This window comes from Balaenoptera ricei, chromosome 3 (genome assembly GCF_028023285.1).
Source record: "Balaenoptera ricei isolate mBalRic1 chromosome 3, mBalRic1.hap2, whole genome shotgun sequence".
NCBI lineage: Eukaryota > Metazoa > Chordata > Mammalia > Artiodactyla > Balaenopteridae > Balaenoptera > Balaenoptera ricei.
In genome coordinates this window covers 127206581-127223476 of record NC_082641.1, presented here as the reverse complement: position 1 = coordinate 127223476, position 16896 = coordinate 127206581, and the positions used below count along the sequence as shown (strand labels likewise).

At 41.5% G+C, this 16896-nt stretch overlaps 1 protein-coding gene and 1 pseudogene across 1 annotated transcript; one reads left to right on the top strand and one right to left on the bottom strand.

Annotated features, from left to right (window-relative positions):
- On the bottom strand, positions 1-616 carry LOC132363856 (chromobox protein homolog 1-like). Its single transcript, XM_059919557.1, has one exon. The coding sequence runs from the start codon at positions 547-549 to the stop codon at positions 1-3; it is 549 nt and encodes a 182-aa protein (XP_059775540.1). The 5' UTR covers positions 550-616.
- A 2078-nt stretch (positions 617-2694) lies between these two features.
- On the top strand, positions 2695-16896 carry LOC132363405 (large ribosomal subunit protein uL11-like; annotated as a pseudogene).

Below are 16896 nucleotides of genomic sequence, written 5' to 3'. Positions count from 1 at the left end.
TCATCTTTTTTTGTCATCATCCTCCGAGGTGTAGGAATGCCACATCAGCCTTTCCTCATAGAAGGATATGACAACCTGTGGGCACTTGACATTGGCTTCCTTGGCAGGGTCCAGGTCAGCCTCATCAGAGTTTTTGTATTTCATCAGGAACATGAGTTCTCCACTGGAGTCTGTAGCTCCAATAATCCGCTCCAGTTCCAAACCCCAGGCAAAGCCTCGTGGCTTTTCTGACTCTTTTTTCTGCTTCTTTGGTTTGCTCTCCTCCCCCTTACCTTCCGAATCAGAATCAGGTTTGCGCTTGCCTCCCTCTGATTTATCTGTCTCGTATGCTGTTTTCTGTGACTGTAGGAACTCAGCAATGAGGTCGGGGCAATCCAGGTTTTCTTCTGGCTCCCATGTGTTGTCCTCATCTGAGACCCCCTTCCACGTTAGGAGGTACTCCACTTTGCCCTTAACGACTCGACGGTCGAGAACTTTTTCCACCACATATTCTTCTTCCTCTTCTTCTAGCACTTCCTCCACTTTCTTGTTGTTTTGCTTTTTCCCCATAGTGCCCGCCAGCTTTCTTGTATAAAGGGTGACGGGGCTCAGAGCAGCGCCCACGAGCCCGAGAGGAATCGGTGCCGCGCTACTGGCGCGTCTTGTCGGGACGGCGAATGCAGTGGCGACCAGAAAAGCAACAAGCTGCTTGACCGCTGTTGAGCCTCTTGCTGAAGCCTGTTCCATGTATTTTGAAGCTCTGTTCTAAGGTGCATATACATTGAGGATAGTTATATTCTTGGATAATTGACTTCTTTGTCATTATGTGATATTCTTCACTATCCTTAGAAATGTTCCTTGTTCTGATGTCTGCTTTGTCTGATATTAATACAGCACTCTAGCTGATTTTTGTTTTTCTGATTACTGTTTACATGAAATATCTTTTTCCATCCTTTTACTTTTATCCTACCTATGTCTTTATATTTAAAGTGGGTTTCCTTTTTTTTCATTATTATTGCAGTATAGTTGATTTACCATGTTGTGTTAGTTTCAGGTATAAAGCAAAGTGATTCAGATATATATATATATTTATCTCTATATATATTTATGTATATAATTTAAATTCCTTTCCATTATAAGTTATTACAAGATATTGAATGTAGTTCCCTGTGCTATAAAGTAGGTCCTTGTTTATATAATTTATATATAGTAGTGTGTAGCTGTTAATCCCAAACTCCTAATTTATCCCCCCTTCCTCTTTGGTGACCATAAGTTTGTTTGTTATGTCTGTGAATCTGTTCCTCTTTGGTAAATAAGTTAATTTGTATAATTTTATTTTAGTTTTCACATACAAGTGATATATGATATTGTCTTTCTCTGTGTGACTTACTTCACTTAGTATGATAATCTGTGTGTCACGTTGCTGAAAATGGCATTAGTTCTTTCTTTTTTATGGCTGAGTGATATTCCATTATATATATGTGTGTGTGTATATATAATATGCCACATCTTCTTTATCCATTCCTCTGTCGATGGACACTTAGATAGCTTCCATGACTTGGCTGTTGTGAATAGTGCTGCTGTGAACATTGGGGCACATGTATCTTTTTGAATTAGAGTTTTCGTCTTTTCCAGTTATATGCCCTGGAGTGGGATTGCTGGACCATATTGTAGCTCTATTTTTAGTTTTTAAGGGAACCTCCATAATGTTCTACATAGTGGCTGCACCAAATTACATTCTAAAGTGGGTTCTTGTAGAAAGCAAATATTCGGTTTTGCTTTTTTATCCGGTATGACAATCGCGTTTAACTGGTGTAGAGCTGACCCCTAAACAATGTGGGTGTTCATCCACCTGATGCTTATCGTCGTCCCTCTGTATCCAAGGTTCCTCCTCATCCGTGGGGTCAACCAAGGCAAGGCCCTCATATCTGTCTCCTTGGCGTCAACCTCACAGTAAAGCTCTTCCTTTTCTCAAAAGTCAGTCCCATAGTATTGGCTTTTAAACACGTTGGGTAGCGAGCCCTTGCTCAGTAACAATTTTGGACTCCATGAAGGGACTCAGTCTTGTGACAGCCTGCCCGAGGCACTGTAGCCCCTGGCGGAGTGTGGGCCCTCACCACAGACCCTGAGTGGCCACCTAGACCGAATTCATCTAGAGGGTCAGCTGTCGAGTTCCGGCTTCCCCGCCTTGGCCTTCCAGGCCCCTAAGTGCTCCTTTCACTTTTGAGAGAAGAAACAGCTCCTAAATCAGGTGTCTTTGGGGGAGAGTAACCTTGTTAAAATGCACCTGTGCCTATATTGTTGAATAATCTCCTCAGGATTGTGGGTTAGAGTTCCACCTAAGAGAGACAATATCAAAGGTTGCAGCCACTGAGGTACCAGAGGATCAATCAGCTTAGAATCCCAATCCCTGGGTTAGAGCCCCATGCCTTTTTGTTTGCCTATGTCTGACTCTTTCCTTTGTTAGCTTTGGCTAATAGCGGTTGTTTCTTGGATGACTATAGCAAAACTTTCTTGAACCTGGATTAGTGGGGGGGGCGGTCCTCTGACCCAGGAGGGAAAAGCCATTGCTCCCTGACTAGAGAGCTTGCCTTACAGAGCTGTCGGGAGTTTTCACCTGTGTCTAATGTAATTACCTGGTGGTATTGATAAAAGAGTGTATTCTTAATGAAACCAGCCCAGATAACCTTGTCGGGGCGAGAGGGTAAAGGAGAAATGAGGGAGCGTGAAGCAGGTAAGTCTCCACCCCAGAAGAAGGTAACCTGTGTCTGAGTTAAAGGAATTTCATACAACTGGACATTTTGGGTTTTCCTCACTGAGAGTTTGAACCCTCTTTTGCATGAGCCAAACTAGCAGGGAGTTAGCATTGAAATGCTTTTCAGTATGTGTGTGTCTGTGTGTGTGTGTATGTGTGTCTGTATGAAAGTTTGCCGGAGGAACGAGCATTGGTGGTGATGCTAAAGGCCACATGCTATATGGAGGTCTTGGGATGAATGTATTCTACCTGGAAATTTCCCAGGCGCTGAGCTGAGCTTTTCTTTGATCTCTGCTGGGGAGGTAAAATGTCTCCATCATCTACCTGGAAGATTAAACCCCAACATACCCACACAGGAAGCCAGGGCTTGGCTGTTTCAACCTGTATACTCCTGAATTCCTCTCTCACATTCAGCTCTCCGTCTCAGACGGTGTCCTCACTTTGGTTTCTTCAAGGTGATCCTGTCATTTCCTGCACCTGCCTCCCCATGAGGTAAGTTTATCCAGGTGGTACGTGAGGCAGAGCCTGGGCTCTCCTAGGCCCCTCTGCAATAGGCACGCCTGCCCTCAGCACACGGGGGGAAACTCTTAGGAGCCTCTGACCACCGTGGCTACAGTCTCGGAACTGCCAGGACAGATTTCTTGGCAGACAGGCAGCACGCGTGACGTTTAGGCTACAGTGCTTGGCAACCATCTTTAATGGAAACCTTTTCAGTGTTCCCTAAGGGAACCTTCAAATCCAAGCCGGCCATCTTTGAGACTCTCCATTCTCCTTTGTGGCTTCTCTAGGGAATTCTTTTTTTTCTTTTTAAGTGAATGCTTTTCTTTTTTTTTTTTTGGCTACGTTGGGTCTTGGTTGCTGCGCACGGGCTTTTCTCTAGTTGCGGCGAGCGGGGGCTACTCTTCCTTGTGGTGCGCAGGCTTTTATGGGCGAGGGAGGGAAGGCCATTTTGTAGAGATTTTCAGTCCATAGACTGTTCTCAGCTCTTGGGTTTGAAACCTGAGATATTGACTAAGACTTTGACTTAGGGGTTGCTTGTTTTTGTGCTCTCTCTCCCCAAACATCCATTCTCGGGGGGACCCGCTGGCCCCTCAGAACAGGCAGTAAGGTGGAGAGTAGTTGGCCGGGCAAGCAGCCCGTGTGCCCAGGTGCTGCCTACAAAGGAACAAATGGGAGCCACAGATTGGCAAGTCCGGGTGCTTTCCTTCATCTCCCGTGAGCGCCCAGGTTTTCCAGGTGCAGCCAGCATTGCAGCATCACGCAGACCTCGAGTCTCTGATAAGACTGCTGGTTGGGGTTGGGTCCCAACCATAAAGGCTGGGAAGAAGTGGCAGGCGTATGGTGAAGGTAGTGTTTCCAGCCTCTTCTGGGGTTTTGCTGGCCAAGAAGTAAACTATCTTGAGCAGTACAGGGGAGGAAACCCAATCAGCCAGCTGCAGAGCCCAGCTTCAGTAAGTGCTTGTCTTTCTTCGAGGAAGAACTCCCGGCTGTGCTACCGTCAGCTCTCTGCCTTGCACTGTGGTTATCAACTTTCCTCAGATCAAGAGTAGGCAGGTACGTTTGACCTCCACTGGTTTTTCTAAGTTACTTTGCAAAATGAGAATTTGTGGAAGAGGTGTAAAATTGTGGTTCAAGGGAGGACCCTCAGTAAAACCTGTTTTGCCTGGTGGATTTTAAGGCCGATTCTTAACCACTGCGCCCCCAGGGAAGCCCTACACAGCCTTTTTCGGAGGACAGTTTAACTGTGCCTCCACATTTTACTGGACTCACCCTTGGACCCAGCAATCCGGAATGGATCCCCTCAGATGATGGCACACATGCACAGTCATTTAGGAGCTCGGATGTGCACCGTAGCGTTGTTTACAGTGTAGAAAAATCAAGTAACTAAAATGTCCATTCAGTAGAGGAATGGTGAAAAAAATTATGGTACATTCATCTCATGAATACAATGTAGCAATTTAAAAACTGAGGTAGATCTCTATGTATTGACATGGAAAGACTTCTAAGATGAGTCATTAAGTGATAAACCCGAAGCCCCACAGTGCAATAAATAGCATTTGCCTACTGCTTTTTAAAACCACACAGTATGGCTGAGTGGATGGATGGATGGATCCATGGATGAGCATATAGCTGTGTGGACAAGTTCAGGAAGGGTAGAGCATATACATGATTCGTACCAGTGGCTGTTGCTGGGAAAGGGGCTGTGTTTGGGAGCAGGGTTTGTGGGGGGCACTTCCATCCGGGGAGAGAATAGATGCCTCTTTATGTATGACTATCTTGCAGTCAGCACTGGGGGCAAACAGGACTGTAGCGTGCTGCTGGGAAGGGATTCCTGGCACTACTGCTCTCTGCCTGGGTTCTGTACCTGCTAGTGGCCAGCTAGCTGCTCTGCTAATGGCCTTTGCTGTTCATTTCTTTCTAAATGCCCTTCCTTTTTTCTTCCCTGCCTCTGCCTGGCAAAACCCAACCCTCCCCAGGCTTGGCCTTTATTCCAGACCATTTGAATGCTATAGAAGGAAAGCTAACTGGTAATGTATTCCATACATTACCAGTTAGCTTTCCTTCTATAGCATTCAAAACAATAAAACCCCACAAATCTACAATAATAATAAAAAACATTTATTTCTCTCATCTTCACCTCTGGCGGCTGACCTTGTTGGACTCACTAGGGTTCACTCATGCATCTACAGGGCGCCAGGGGATCCTGCTCCAGGCTGGGCTTAGCACAGGTACCTTAGCTGGTGCAGCTCTGCCTCACATGTTTCTCATCCTCGCCTTAGGACCAACAGGCCAGCTCAGTGATGCTAGAAGCATAGTCTTTTGTGTCTCCAGAGATTTGTCCATTTTATGTAACTTTTTGAAGTGATGTACCTAGAAGATTTTGTAGTATTCCTTTTTTATCCTTTTACCTAGAGCATTTTATAGTATTCTCTTGTTATCCTTTTAGTGTCTGTACACTAAAAGGGTGATGTTGGTGATGATGTCCACTCTTTGTTTCCTGACATTTGTAACTTGTGTCTTCCTTGTTTTGTTTTGTTTTTCTTGAATATTTTATTGATTTTTTTTTCAGTGAGATGGCGTTTGGCTTTACTGATTATTCTCTGACATTTTCTGGATTTCATTCATTTCTGCTGTTATCCTCTTTCCTTCCTTATAGTTACTATGGGTTTAATTTGTTCTTTTCTGGATTCTTAAGGTAGAACTCAGATCATTGATTATTTTTTCATTCAATTAAAACATTTTCTAATTTCTCTTGGGATTTCTTCTATGACTCGTGGGTTGTTTATAAGGATGCTCTTCAATTTCCACATGTTTGGATTTCCCAGTTATTGTCTTGTTAATGATTTCAATTTTAATTCTTTTATGGTACAAGGAATATTTTGTATGATTTAGGTATTTAAACTTTTTATGCTTTTTAAATGTTTAATGGTTTTTCATATAGATAAGAATATGGTACATCTTGGTGAATGTTCCATGTGTCCTTGGGAAGAATGTGTATTCTCTTACTGTTAAGTAGAGTATTCTCTAAATATCAATTAGGTTAAGTTGGTTTGTACTTTTGTTCAGGTCTTTTATATTCTTACTTTCTCTGTACTTGTACCATCTGTAACTGAGAGAGATGTGTCACCAGAGATTTGTCTATCTCTTCTTTCAGTTCTCAGTTTTATTCCATGTATTTAGAAGCTGTCTTCTAAGGTGCATATACATTTAGGATAGTTGTATTCTTGGATAATTGACTTCTTTGTCATTATGTAATATTCTTCACTATCCCTAGAAATAGTCCTTGTTCTGATGTCTGCTATGTCTGATATTAATACAGCACTCTGTTTTTTTGTTTTTTTTGATTACTCTTTACATGGAATATCTTTTTCCATCCTTTTACTTTTATCCTACCTATGCCTTTAAGTGGGTTTCTTTTTTTAAATTGTTATTCAAGTATAGTTGATTTACAATTTTGTGTTAGTTTCAAGTATAAAGCAAAGTAATTCAGATATATATATGTATATTTATATACATAATTTAGATTCCTTTCCATTATAAGTTATTACAAGATATTGAATGTAGTTCCCTGTGCTATAAAGTAGGTCCTTGTTGTTTATATATTTTATATATAGTATTGTGTAGCTGTTAATCCGAAACTCCTACTTTATCCCCCCCTTCCTCTTTGGTAACCATCAGTTTGTTTGTTATGTCTGTGAATCTGTTCCTCTTTGATAAATAAGTTCATTTGTATAATTTTATTTTAGATTTCTCATATAAGTGATATATGATATTGTTTTTCTCTGTGTGACTTACTTCACGTAGTATGATAATCTGTAGGTCATGTTGCTGCAAATGGCATTAGTTCATTCTTTTTTATGGCTGAGTGATATTCCTTTATATATATGTATATATGTGTGTGTGTGTGTGTGTGTGTGTGTGTGTGTGTGTGTGTATGCCACATCTTCTTTATCCATTCCTCTGTCGATGGACACTTAGATAGCTTCCATGACTTGGCTGTTGTGAATAGTGCTGCTATGAACATTGGGGGACATTTATTTTTCTGATTATTAGAAATTAAAGATGAAATTAGAGTTTTCGTCTTTTCCAGTTGTATGCCCTGGAGTGGAATTGCTGGATCATGTGGTAGCTCTATTCTTACTTTTTTAGGGAACCTCCATACTGTTCTGCATAGTGGCTGTACCAATTTACATTCTAAAGTCTGTTTATTGTAGAAAGCAAATATTCGGTTTTGCCTTTTTATCCGGTATGACAGTCGCGTTTAACTGGTGTAGAGCTGACCCTTGAGCAATGTGGGTGCTCATCCACCTATTGCTTATCGTCGTCCCTCTGTATCCAAGGTTCCTCCTCATCCGTGGGGTCAACCAAGGCAAGGCCCTCAAATCTGTCTCCTTGGCAGTCAACCTCACAGTAAAGCTCTTCCTTTTCTCAAAAGCCAGTCCCATAGTATTGGCTTTTAAGAACGTTGGGTAGCGAGCCCTTGCTCAGTAACAATTTTGGAGTCCAAGAAGGGACTCAGTCTTGTGACAGCCTGCCCGAGGCACTGTAGCCCCTGGTGGAGTGTGTGCCCTCACCACAGACCCTGAGTGGCCACCTAGACCGAATTCATCTAGAGGGTCAGCCGTGGAGTTCCTGCTTCCCCACTGTGGCCTTCCAGGCCCCTCAGTGCTCCTTTCACTTTTGAGAGAAGAAACAGCTCCTAAATCAGGTGTCTTTGGGGGAGAGTAACCTTGTTAAAATGCACCTGTGCCTATATTGTTGAATAATCTCCTCAGGATTGTGGGTTAGAGTCCCACCTTAAGAGAGACAATATCAAAGGTTGCAGCCACTGAGGTACCAAAGGATCAATCAGGTTAGAATCACAATCCCTGGGTTAGAGCCCATGCCTTTTTGTTTGCCTATGTCTGACTCTTTCCTTTGTTAGGATTGGCTAATGGGGTTGTTTCTTGGAAGACTATAGCAAAACTTTCTTGAACCTGGATTAGTGGTGGGGGCGGTCCTCTGACCCAGGAGGGAAAAGCCATTGCTCCCTGACTAGAGAGCTTGCCTTACAGAACTGTCAGGAGTTTTCACCTGTGTCTAATATCATTACCTGGTGGTATTGATAAAGGAGTGTATTCTTAATGAAACCAGCCCAGATAACCTTGTCAGGGCGAGAGGGTAAAGGAGAAATGAGGGAGCGTGAAGCAGGAAAATCTCGACCCCAGAAGAATGTAACCCGTGTCTGAGTTAAAGGAATTTCATACAAGTGGACATTTTGGGTTTTCCTCACTAAAAGTTTTAACCCTCTTTTGCATGAGCCACACTAGCAGGGAGTTAGCATTGAAATGCTTTTCAGTATGCATGTGTGTGTGTGTGTGTGTGTGTGTGTGTGTGTGTGTGTGTGTCTGTCTGTGTATGAAAGTTTGCCGGAGGAACGAGCATTGGTGGTGATGCTAAAGGCCACATGCTGTATGGAGGTCTTGGGCTGAATGTATTCTACCTGCAAATTTCCCATGAGCTGAGCTGAGCTTGGCTTTGATTTCTGCTGGGGAGGTAAAATGTTTTGATCATCTACCTGGAAGATTCAACCCCAACATACCCGCAAAGGAAGCCAGTGCTTGGCTATTTTGACCTGTATACTCCTGAATTCCTCTCTCACATTCAGCTCTCAGTCTTAGTCCTCACTTTGGTTTCTTCAAGGTGATCCTGTCATTTCCTGCACCTGCCTCCCCATGAGGTAAGTTTATCCAGGTGGTACGTGAGGCAGAGCCTGGGCTCTCCTAGGTCCCTCTGCAATAGGCACGCCTGCCCTCAGCACACGGGGGGAAACTCTTAGGAGCCTCTGACCACCGTGGCTACAGTCTCGGAACTGCCAGGACAGATTTCTTGGCAGACAGGCAGCACACGTGACGTTTAGGCTACAGTGCTTTGCAACCATCTTTAATGGAAACCTTTTCAGTGTTCCCTAAGGGAACCTTCAAATCCAAGCTGGTCATCTTTGAGACTCTCCATTCTCCTTTGTGGCTTCTCCAGGGAATTCTTTTTTTTTTTTTTTTTTTTTTTCCTTTGGCTGCGTTGGGTCTTGGTTGCTGTGCTCAGGCTTTTCTCTACTTGTGGCGAGCGGGAGTTACTCTTCCTTGTGGTGCACAGGCTTTTATGGGCGAGGGAGGGAAGGCCATTTTCTAGAAATTTGCAGTCCATAGACTGTTCTCAGCTCTTGGGTTTGAAACCTGGTATATTGACTAAGACTTTGACTTAGGGCTTGCTTGTTTTCGTGCTCTCTCTCCCCAAACATCTATTCTCGGGGTGGGCAGCTAACCCCTCAGAAGAGGCACTAAGGTGGAGAGTAGTTGGCGGGGCAAGCGGCCCGTGTGCCCAGGTGCTGCCTACAAAGGAACAAATGGGAGCCACAGATTGGCAAGTCCTGGTGCTTTCCTTCATCTCCCGTGAACGCCCAGGTTTTCCAGGTGCAGCCAGCATTGTAGCATCATGCAGACCTTGAGTCTCTGATAAGACTGCTGGTTGGGGTTGGGTCCCAACCATAAAGGCTGGGAAGAAGCAGCAGGCGTTTGGTGAAGGTAGTGTTTCCAGCCTCTTCTGGGGCTTTGCTGGCCAAGAAGTAAACTATCTTGAGCCCTACAGGGGAGGAAACCCAGTCAGCCAACTGCAGAGGCCAGCTTCACTAAGTGCTTGTTTTTCTTCAAGGAAGGACTCCTGGCTGTGCTACCGTCAGCTCTCTGCCTTGCACTGTGGTTATCAACTTTCCTCAGATCAAGAGTAGGCAGGTATGTTTGACCTCCACTGGTTTTTCTAAGTTATTTTGCAAAATCAGAATTTGTGGAAGAGGTGTAAAATTATGGTTCAAGGGAGGACCCTCAGTAAAACCTGTTTTGCCTGTGTCAGAGCCAAATTATTTTTATTTATTACATCTGTCTCGTCCTTGGGTACCTCCACTCTTCCCTCTACTCAATTCGGCCCAGGGGCTACTCTGCCTCAGGCTGGGCAATATCCATTGAGATATGTTCCCACAGGTCTAGAGGACCAGGATCAACCAAGGGGATTTGTATGTGTGCCCTCCTCCTTTTCTACCTCTGATTTATATAATTGGGGAAAAAAATACACATTTAATGCACAGCTCGCACCAGCGGGCAGACAGCAGAAGCAAGAAGAATGACAGTTCTTCAGCCTGTGGAACGAAAACCACATTCACAGAGAGACAGACAAAATGAAAAGGCAGAGGACTATGTACCAGGTGATGGAAAAAGATAAAACCCCAGAAAAACAACTAAATGAAGTGGAGATACGCAACCTTCCAGAAAAAGAATTCAGAATAATGATAGTGAAGATGATCCAGGACCTCAGAAAAAGAATGGAGGCAAAGATACGGAAGATGCAAGCAATGTTTAACAAAGACCTAGAAGAATTAACGAACAAACGCCTAGAAAAATTAAAGAACAGACAGAGATGAACAATACAATAACTGAAATGAAAAGTACACTAGAAGGAATCAATAGCAGAATAACTGAGGCAGAAGAATGGATAAGTGAGCTGGAAGACAGAATGGTGGAATTCACAGCTATGGAACAGAATAAAGAGAAAAGAATGAAAAGAATTGAAGACAGTCTGAGAGACCTCTGGGAAAACATTAAATGCAACAACATTCGCATTATAGGGGTCCCAGAAAGAGAAGAGAGAGAGAAAGGACCTGAGAAAATATTTGAAGAGATTATAGTCAAAAGCTTCCCTATCATGGGAAAGAAAATGGCCACCCAAGTCCAGGAAGCACAGAGAGTCCCAGGCAGGATAAACCCAAGGAGAAACATGCTGAGACACATAGTAATCAAATTGACAAAAATTAAAGACAAAGAAAAATTATTGAAAGCAACAAGGGAAAAACAACAAATAACATACAAGGGAACTCCCATAAGGTTAACAGCTGATTTCTCTGCAGAAACTCTACAAGCCAGAATGGAGTGGCATGATATATTTAAAGTGATGAAAGGGAAGAACCTACAACCAAGATTGGTCTACCCGGCAAGGATCTCATTCAGGTTTGATGGAGAAATCAAAAGCTTTACAGACAAGCAAAAGCTAAGAGAATTCAACACCACCAAACCAGCTCTACAACAAATGCTAAAGGAACTTCTCTAATGGGAAACACAGGAGAAGAAAAGGACCTACAAAAACAAACCCATAACAATTAAGAAAATGGTAATAAGAACATACATATTAATAATTACCTTAAATGTGAATGAATTAAATGCTCCAACCAAAAGACACAGGCTCACTGAATGGATACAAAAACAAGACCCATATATATGCTGTCTACAAGAGACCCACTTCAGACCTAGGGACATATTCAGACTGAAAGTGAGGGGATGGAAAAAGATATTCCATGCAAATGGAAATCAAAACAAAGCTGGAGTAGCAATACTCGTATCAGATAAAATAGACTTTCAAATAAAGAATATTACAAGACACAGGAAGGATACTACATAATGATCAAGGGATCAATCCAAGAAGAAGATATAACAATTATATATGCACCCAACATAGGAGCATCTCACATAAGGCAACTGCTAATAGCTGTAAAAGAGGAAATCGTCAGTAACACAGTAATAGTGGGGGACTTTAACACCTCACTTACACCAATGGACAGATCATCCAGATAGAAAATTAATAAGGAACCACAAGTTTTATATGACACAATAGGCCAGATAGATTTAATTGATATTTATAGGTCATTCCATCCAAAAACAGCATATTACACTTTCTTCTCAAGTGCACGTGGAACATTCTCCAGGATAGATCACATCTTGGGTCACAAATCAAGCCTCAGTAAATTTAAGAAAATTGAAATCATATCAAGCATCTTTTCTGACCACAATGCTATGAGATTAGAAATCAATTACAGGGAAAAAAACGTAAAAAACACGAACACACAGAGGCTAAACAATACATTACTAAATAACCAAGAGATCACTGGAGAAATCAAAGAGGAAATCAAAAAATACCTAGAGACAAATGACAATGAAAACACGATGATCCAAAACCTATGGGATGCAGCAAAAGCTGTTCTAAGAGGGAAGTTTATAGCAATACAATCCTACCTTAAGAAACAAGAAAAATCTAAAATCAACAATCTAACCTTACACCTAAAGGAACTAGAGAAAGAAGAACAAACAAAACCCAAAGTTAGTAGAAGAAAAGAAATCATAAAGATCAGAGCAGAAATAAATGAAATAGAAACAAAGAAAACAACAGCAAAGATCAATAAAGCTAAAAGCTGGTTCTTTGACAAGATAAACAACATTGATAAGCCTTTAGCCAGACTCATGAAGAAAAACAGGGAGAGGACTCAAATCAATAAAATTAGAAATGAAAAAGGAGAAGTTACAATGGACACTGCAGAAATACCAAGCATCCTAAGACACTACTACAAGCAACTCTATGCCAATAAAATGGACAACCTGGAAGAAATGAACAAATTCTTAGAAAGGTATAACCTTCCAAGACTGAACCTGGAAGAAATAGAAAATATGAACAGACCAATCACAAGAAAAGAAATTGAAACTGTGATTAAAAATCTTCCAACAAAGAAAAGTCCAGGACCAGATGGCTTCACAGGTGAATTCTATCAAACATTTAGAGAAGAGCTAACACCCATCCTTTTCAAACTCTTCCAAAAAATTGCAGAGGAAGGAACACTCCCAAACTCATTCTACGAGGCCACCATCACCCTGATACCAAAAGCAGACAAGGATACTACAAAAAAAGAAAATTACAGACCAATATTACTGATGAATATAGATGCAAAAATCCTCAACAAAATACTAGCAAACAGAATGCAACAACACATTAAAAGGATCATACACCATGATCAAGTGGGGTTTATCCCAGAGATGCAAGGATTCTTCAATATATGCAAATCAATCAATGTGATACACCATATTAACAAACTGAAGAATAAAAACCATATGATCACCTAGATGCAGAAAAAGCTTCTGACAAAATTCAACACCCATTTATGATAAAAAACTCTCCAGAAAGTGGGCATAGAGGGAACCTACCTCAACATAATAAAGGCCATATATGACAAACCCACAGCAAACATCATTCTCAATGGTGAAAAACTGAAAGCATTTCTTCTAAGATCAGGAACAAGACAAGGATGTCCACTGTTGCCACTATTATTCAACATAGTTTTGGAAATCCTAGCCATGGCAATCAGATAAGAAAAAGAAATAAAAGGAATCTAAATTGGAAAAGAAGAAGTAAAACTGTCACTGTTTGCAGATGACATGATACTATACATAGAGAATCCTAAAGATGCCACCAGAAAACTACTAAAGCTAATGAATGAATTTGGTAAAGTTGCAGGATACAAAATTAATGCACAGAAATCTCTTGCATTCTTATACACTAATGATGAAAAATCTGAAAGAGAAATTAAGGAAACATTCCCATTTACCACTGCAACAAAAAGAATAAAATACCTAGGAATAAACCTACCTATGGAGACAAAAGACCTGTACTCAGAAAGCTATAAGACATTGATGAAAGAAATCAAAGATGACACAAACAGATGGAGAGATATACCATGTTCTTGGATTGGAAGAATCAATATTGTGAAAATGACTATATACTACCCAAAGCAATGTACAGATTCAATGAAATCCCTATGAAATTACCAGTGGCATTTTTTACAGAACTAGAACAAAAAATATTAAAATTTGTATGGAGACAAAAAAGACCCCAAATAGCCAAAGCAGTCTTTAGGGAAAAAAGGGGAGCTGGAGGAATCAGACTCCCTGACTTCAGACTATACTGCAGATCTACAGTAATCAAGACAATGTTGTACTGGCACAAAAACAGAAATATAGGTCAATGAAACAGGATAGAAAGCCCAGAGATAAACCCACACACCTATGTTGAACTAATCTATGACAAAGAAGGGAAGGCTATACAATGGAGAAAAGACAGCCTCTTCAATAAGTGATGCTGGGAAAACTGGACAGCTACATGTAAAATAATGAAATTAGAACACTCCCTAACACCATACACAAAAATAAACTCAAAATGGATTAAAGACCTAAGTGTAAGACTGGACACTATAAAACTCTTAGAGGAAAACATAGAAAAAACACTCTTTGACATAAATCACAGCAAGATCTTTTTTGATCCACCTCCTAGAGTAATGGAAATAAAAACAAAAATAAACAAATGGGATCTAATGAAACTTAAAAGCTTTTGCAAAGCAAAGGAAACTGCAAACAAGACAAAAAGACAGCCCTCAGAATGGGAGAAAATATTTGCAAACAAATCAACGGACAAAGGATTAATCTCCAAAATATATAAACAGCTCATGCAGCTCAATATTAAAAAAAAACAACCCAATCAAAAAATAGGCAGAAAACCTAAAGAGACATTTCTCCAAAGAAGACATACAGATGGCCAAGAAGCACATGAAAATCTGTTCAATATCACTAATTATTAGAGAAATGCATATCAAAACTACAATGAGGTATCACCTCACACCAGGTAGAAGGGGCATCATCAGAAAATCTACAAACAACAAATGCTGGAGAAGGTGTGGAGAAAAGGGAACCCTCTTGCACTGTTGGTGGGAATGTAAATTGATACAGCCACTATGGAGAACAGTATGGAGGTTCCTTAGAAAATTAAAAATAGAACTACCATACGATCCAACAATCCCACTACTGGGCATATACCCTGAGAAAACCATAATTCAAAAAGACACTTGCACCCCAGTGTTCATTGCAGCACTGTTTACAATAGCCAGGTCATGGAAGCAACCTAAATGCCCATCAACAGACGAATGGATAAAGAAGTTGTGGTACATATATACAATGGAATATTACTCAGCCACAAAAAGGAACGAAATTGGGTCATTTGCAGAGATGTGGATGGATCTAGAGACTGTCATGCAGAGTGAAGTAAGTCAGAAAGAGAAAAACAAATATCACATATTAATGCATATATGTGGAACCTAGAAAAATGGTACAGATGAGCCGGTTTGCAGGGCAGAAGTTGAGACACAGATGTAGAGAACAAACGTATGAACACCAAGGGGGGAAAGTGGGGGGGGGGGGTGGTGGTGTGATGAATTGGGAGATTGGGATTGACATGTATACACTAATATGTATAAAATAGATAACTAATAAGAACCTGCTGTATAAAAATTAAAACTAAAAAATTGAAAAAAAAACCAAAACACAGCTCTCTGTATATGCCTGAATGCCCTATTCCCTTGTTGGGAGGAGATCTACAAACAGAATTAAATGACTTTCTCACCAGAAGAAGTAGGCCTTAGAGAACTCACAGATCAAGCGTACGCCCTGCAAACTGTGCAGGAGACAAGCCTCAACCAGAAGGTCCTGAACAAATTCTACAAAAGGTAAGAGTGGATGTTTGGGCTGATGGGAGGCAGGAAGTGCCAAGAGGGCTGACCCAATAGTGGTAAAATTCTGTCTAGATGCCAAGGCTCCAAATATAAAGCAATACCCTTTAAAGAGGCATGTGAAGGAAGATACAAAGTCTCTGATAACCACTTTTCTTAAGTGCCAATTAATCTGACCTTGTCAGATACAAAAAAAACTGGTACTGGAAATTGTTTTGTACGGGATTTGAGAGTCACTAACCAAGTTGTAGATAGGTACATCTGGTAGTACCAAATCCTTACACTTTGCTTACAACTTTATTTGGAGACTTGTGCTGGTTTACAGTTCTGGACTTAAAAGATGCCTTTTACTGCATACCCCTAAGTCCTGAGTCCCAGGAACTGTTTGCCTTTGAATGGGACAATCCAGAGATAATATATAACAACTGTATTGTTGGATGGTACTCCCACAAGATTTAAGAATGCCTCCACCATCTTCAGGGAAGTCTTATCCAAGGACTTAAGTGATGTCCCATTAAATGAGGGAGTCTCACTGTAATATACTAATTACTAATAAAAATAAGGGAGCCTCAGACCAAAATACAATCCTCACTTTAAAGTTGCTGGCAGACTGGGGATATAAAGCCTCAAGGGAAAAGTGCAAATCTCTCAACCAACTGTAAAATACCTAGGATTTGAGTTATCAGAAAGACGAAGACTTTCAGCTTGGAGGGGACCAAGGTGCAACTTATTCAGTCCACCCGAATCCAAGTTCATCTGACCCCAGCTGCCCCCACCCTGCCGCCTAAGTTGGACCCCAACGATACCAAAGTTGTATACCCGAGGTGTATAAGTGGGGAAGTTTATGCCACATCTGCCTTGGCCCCCAAGATCTGCCCCTGGGTCTATCTGCAAAATAAGGTTGGCGAGGACTTCGCCAAGGCAACTGGTGATTGGAAGGGTCTGAGGAGTACCATTCAGAACAGACAGACCCAGACTGAGGTGGTACCTTCTGCCTCTGCCCTGATCATCAAAGTCCTAAAGGAACCACCAAGAGACGGAAAAAAGCAGAAAAACATTAAGCACAGTGGAAACATCACTTTTGATTGTCAACATTGCTTGATAGATGCATCATCAATCTTTAGCTAGAGAACTCTCTGGAACCATTAAAGAGATCCTGGGGACTGCCCAGTCTGTGGGCTGCAATGTTGATGGCTGCCACCTTCACGACATCACAGATGACATCAACAGTGATGTGGTGGAATGCCCAGCTAGTTAA

Excerpts from the sequence above, each read along its gene's own strand:
- LOC132363856 (XM_059919557.1), bottom strand. The coding sequence starts at position 549 with ATGGGGAAAAAGCAAAACAACAAGAAAGTGGAGGAAGTGCTAGAAGAA.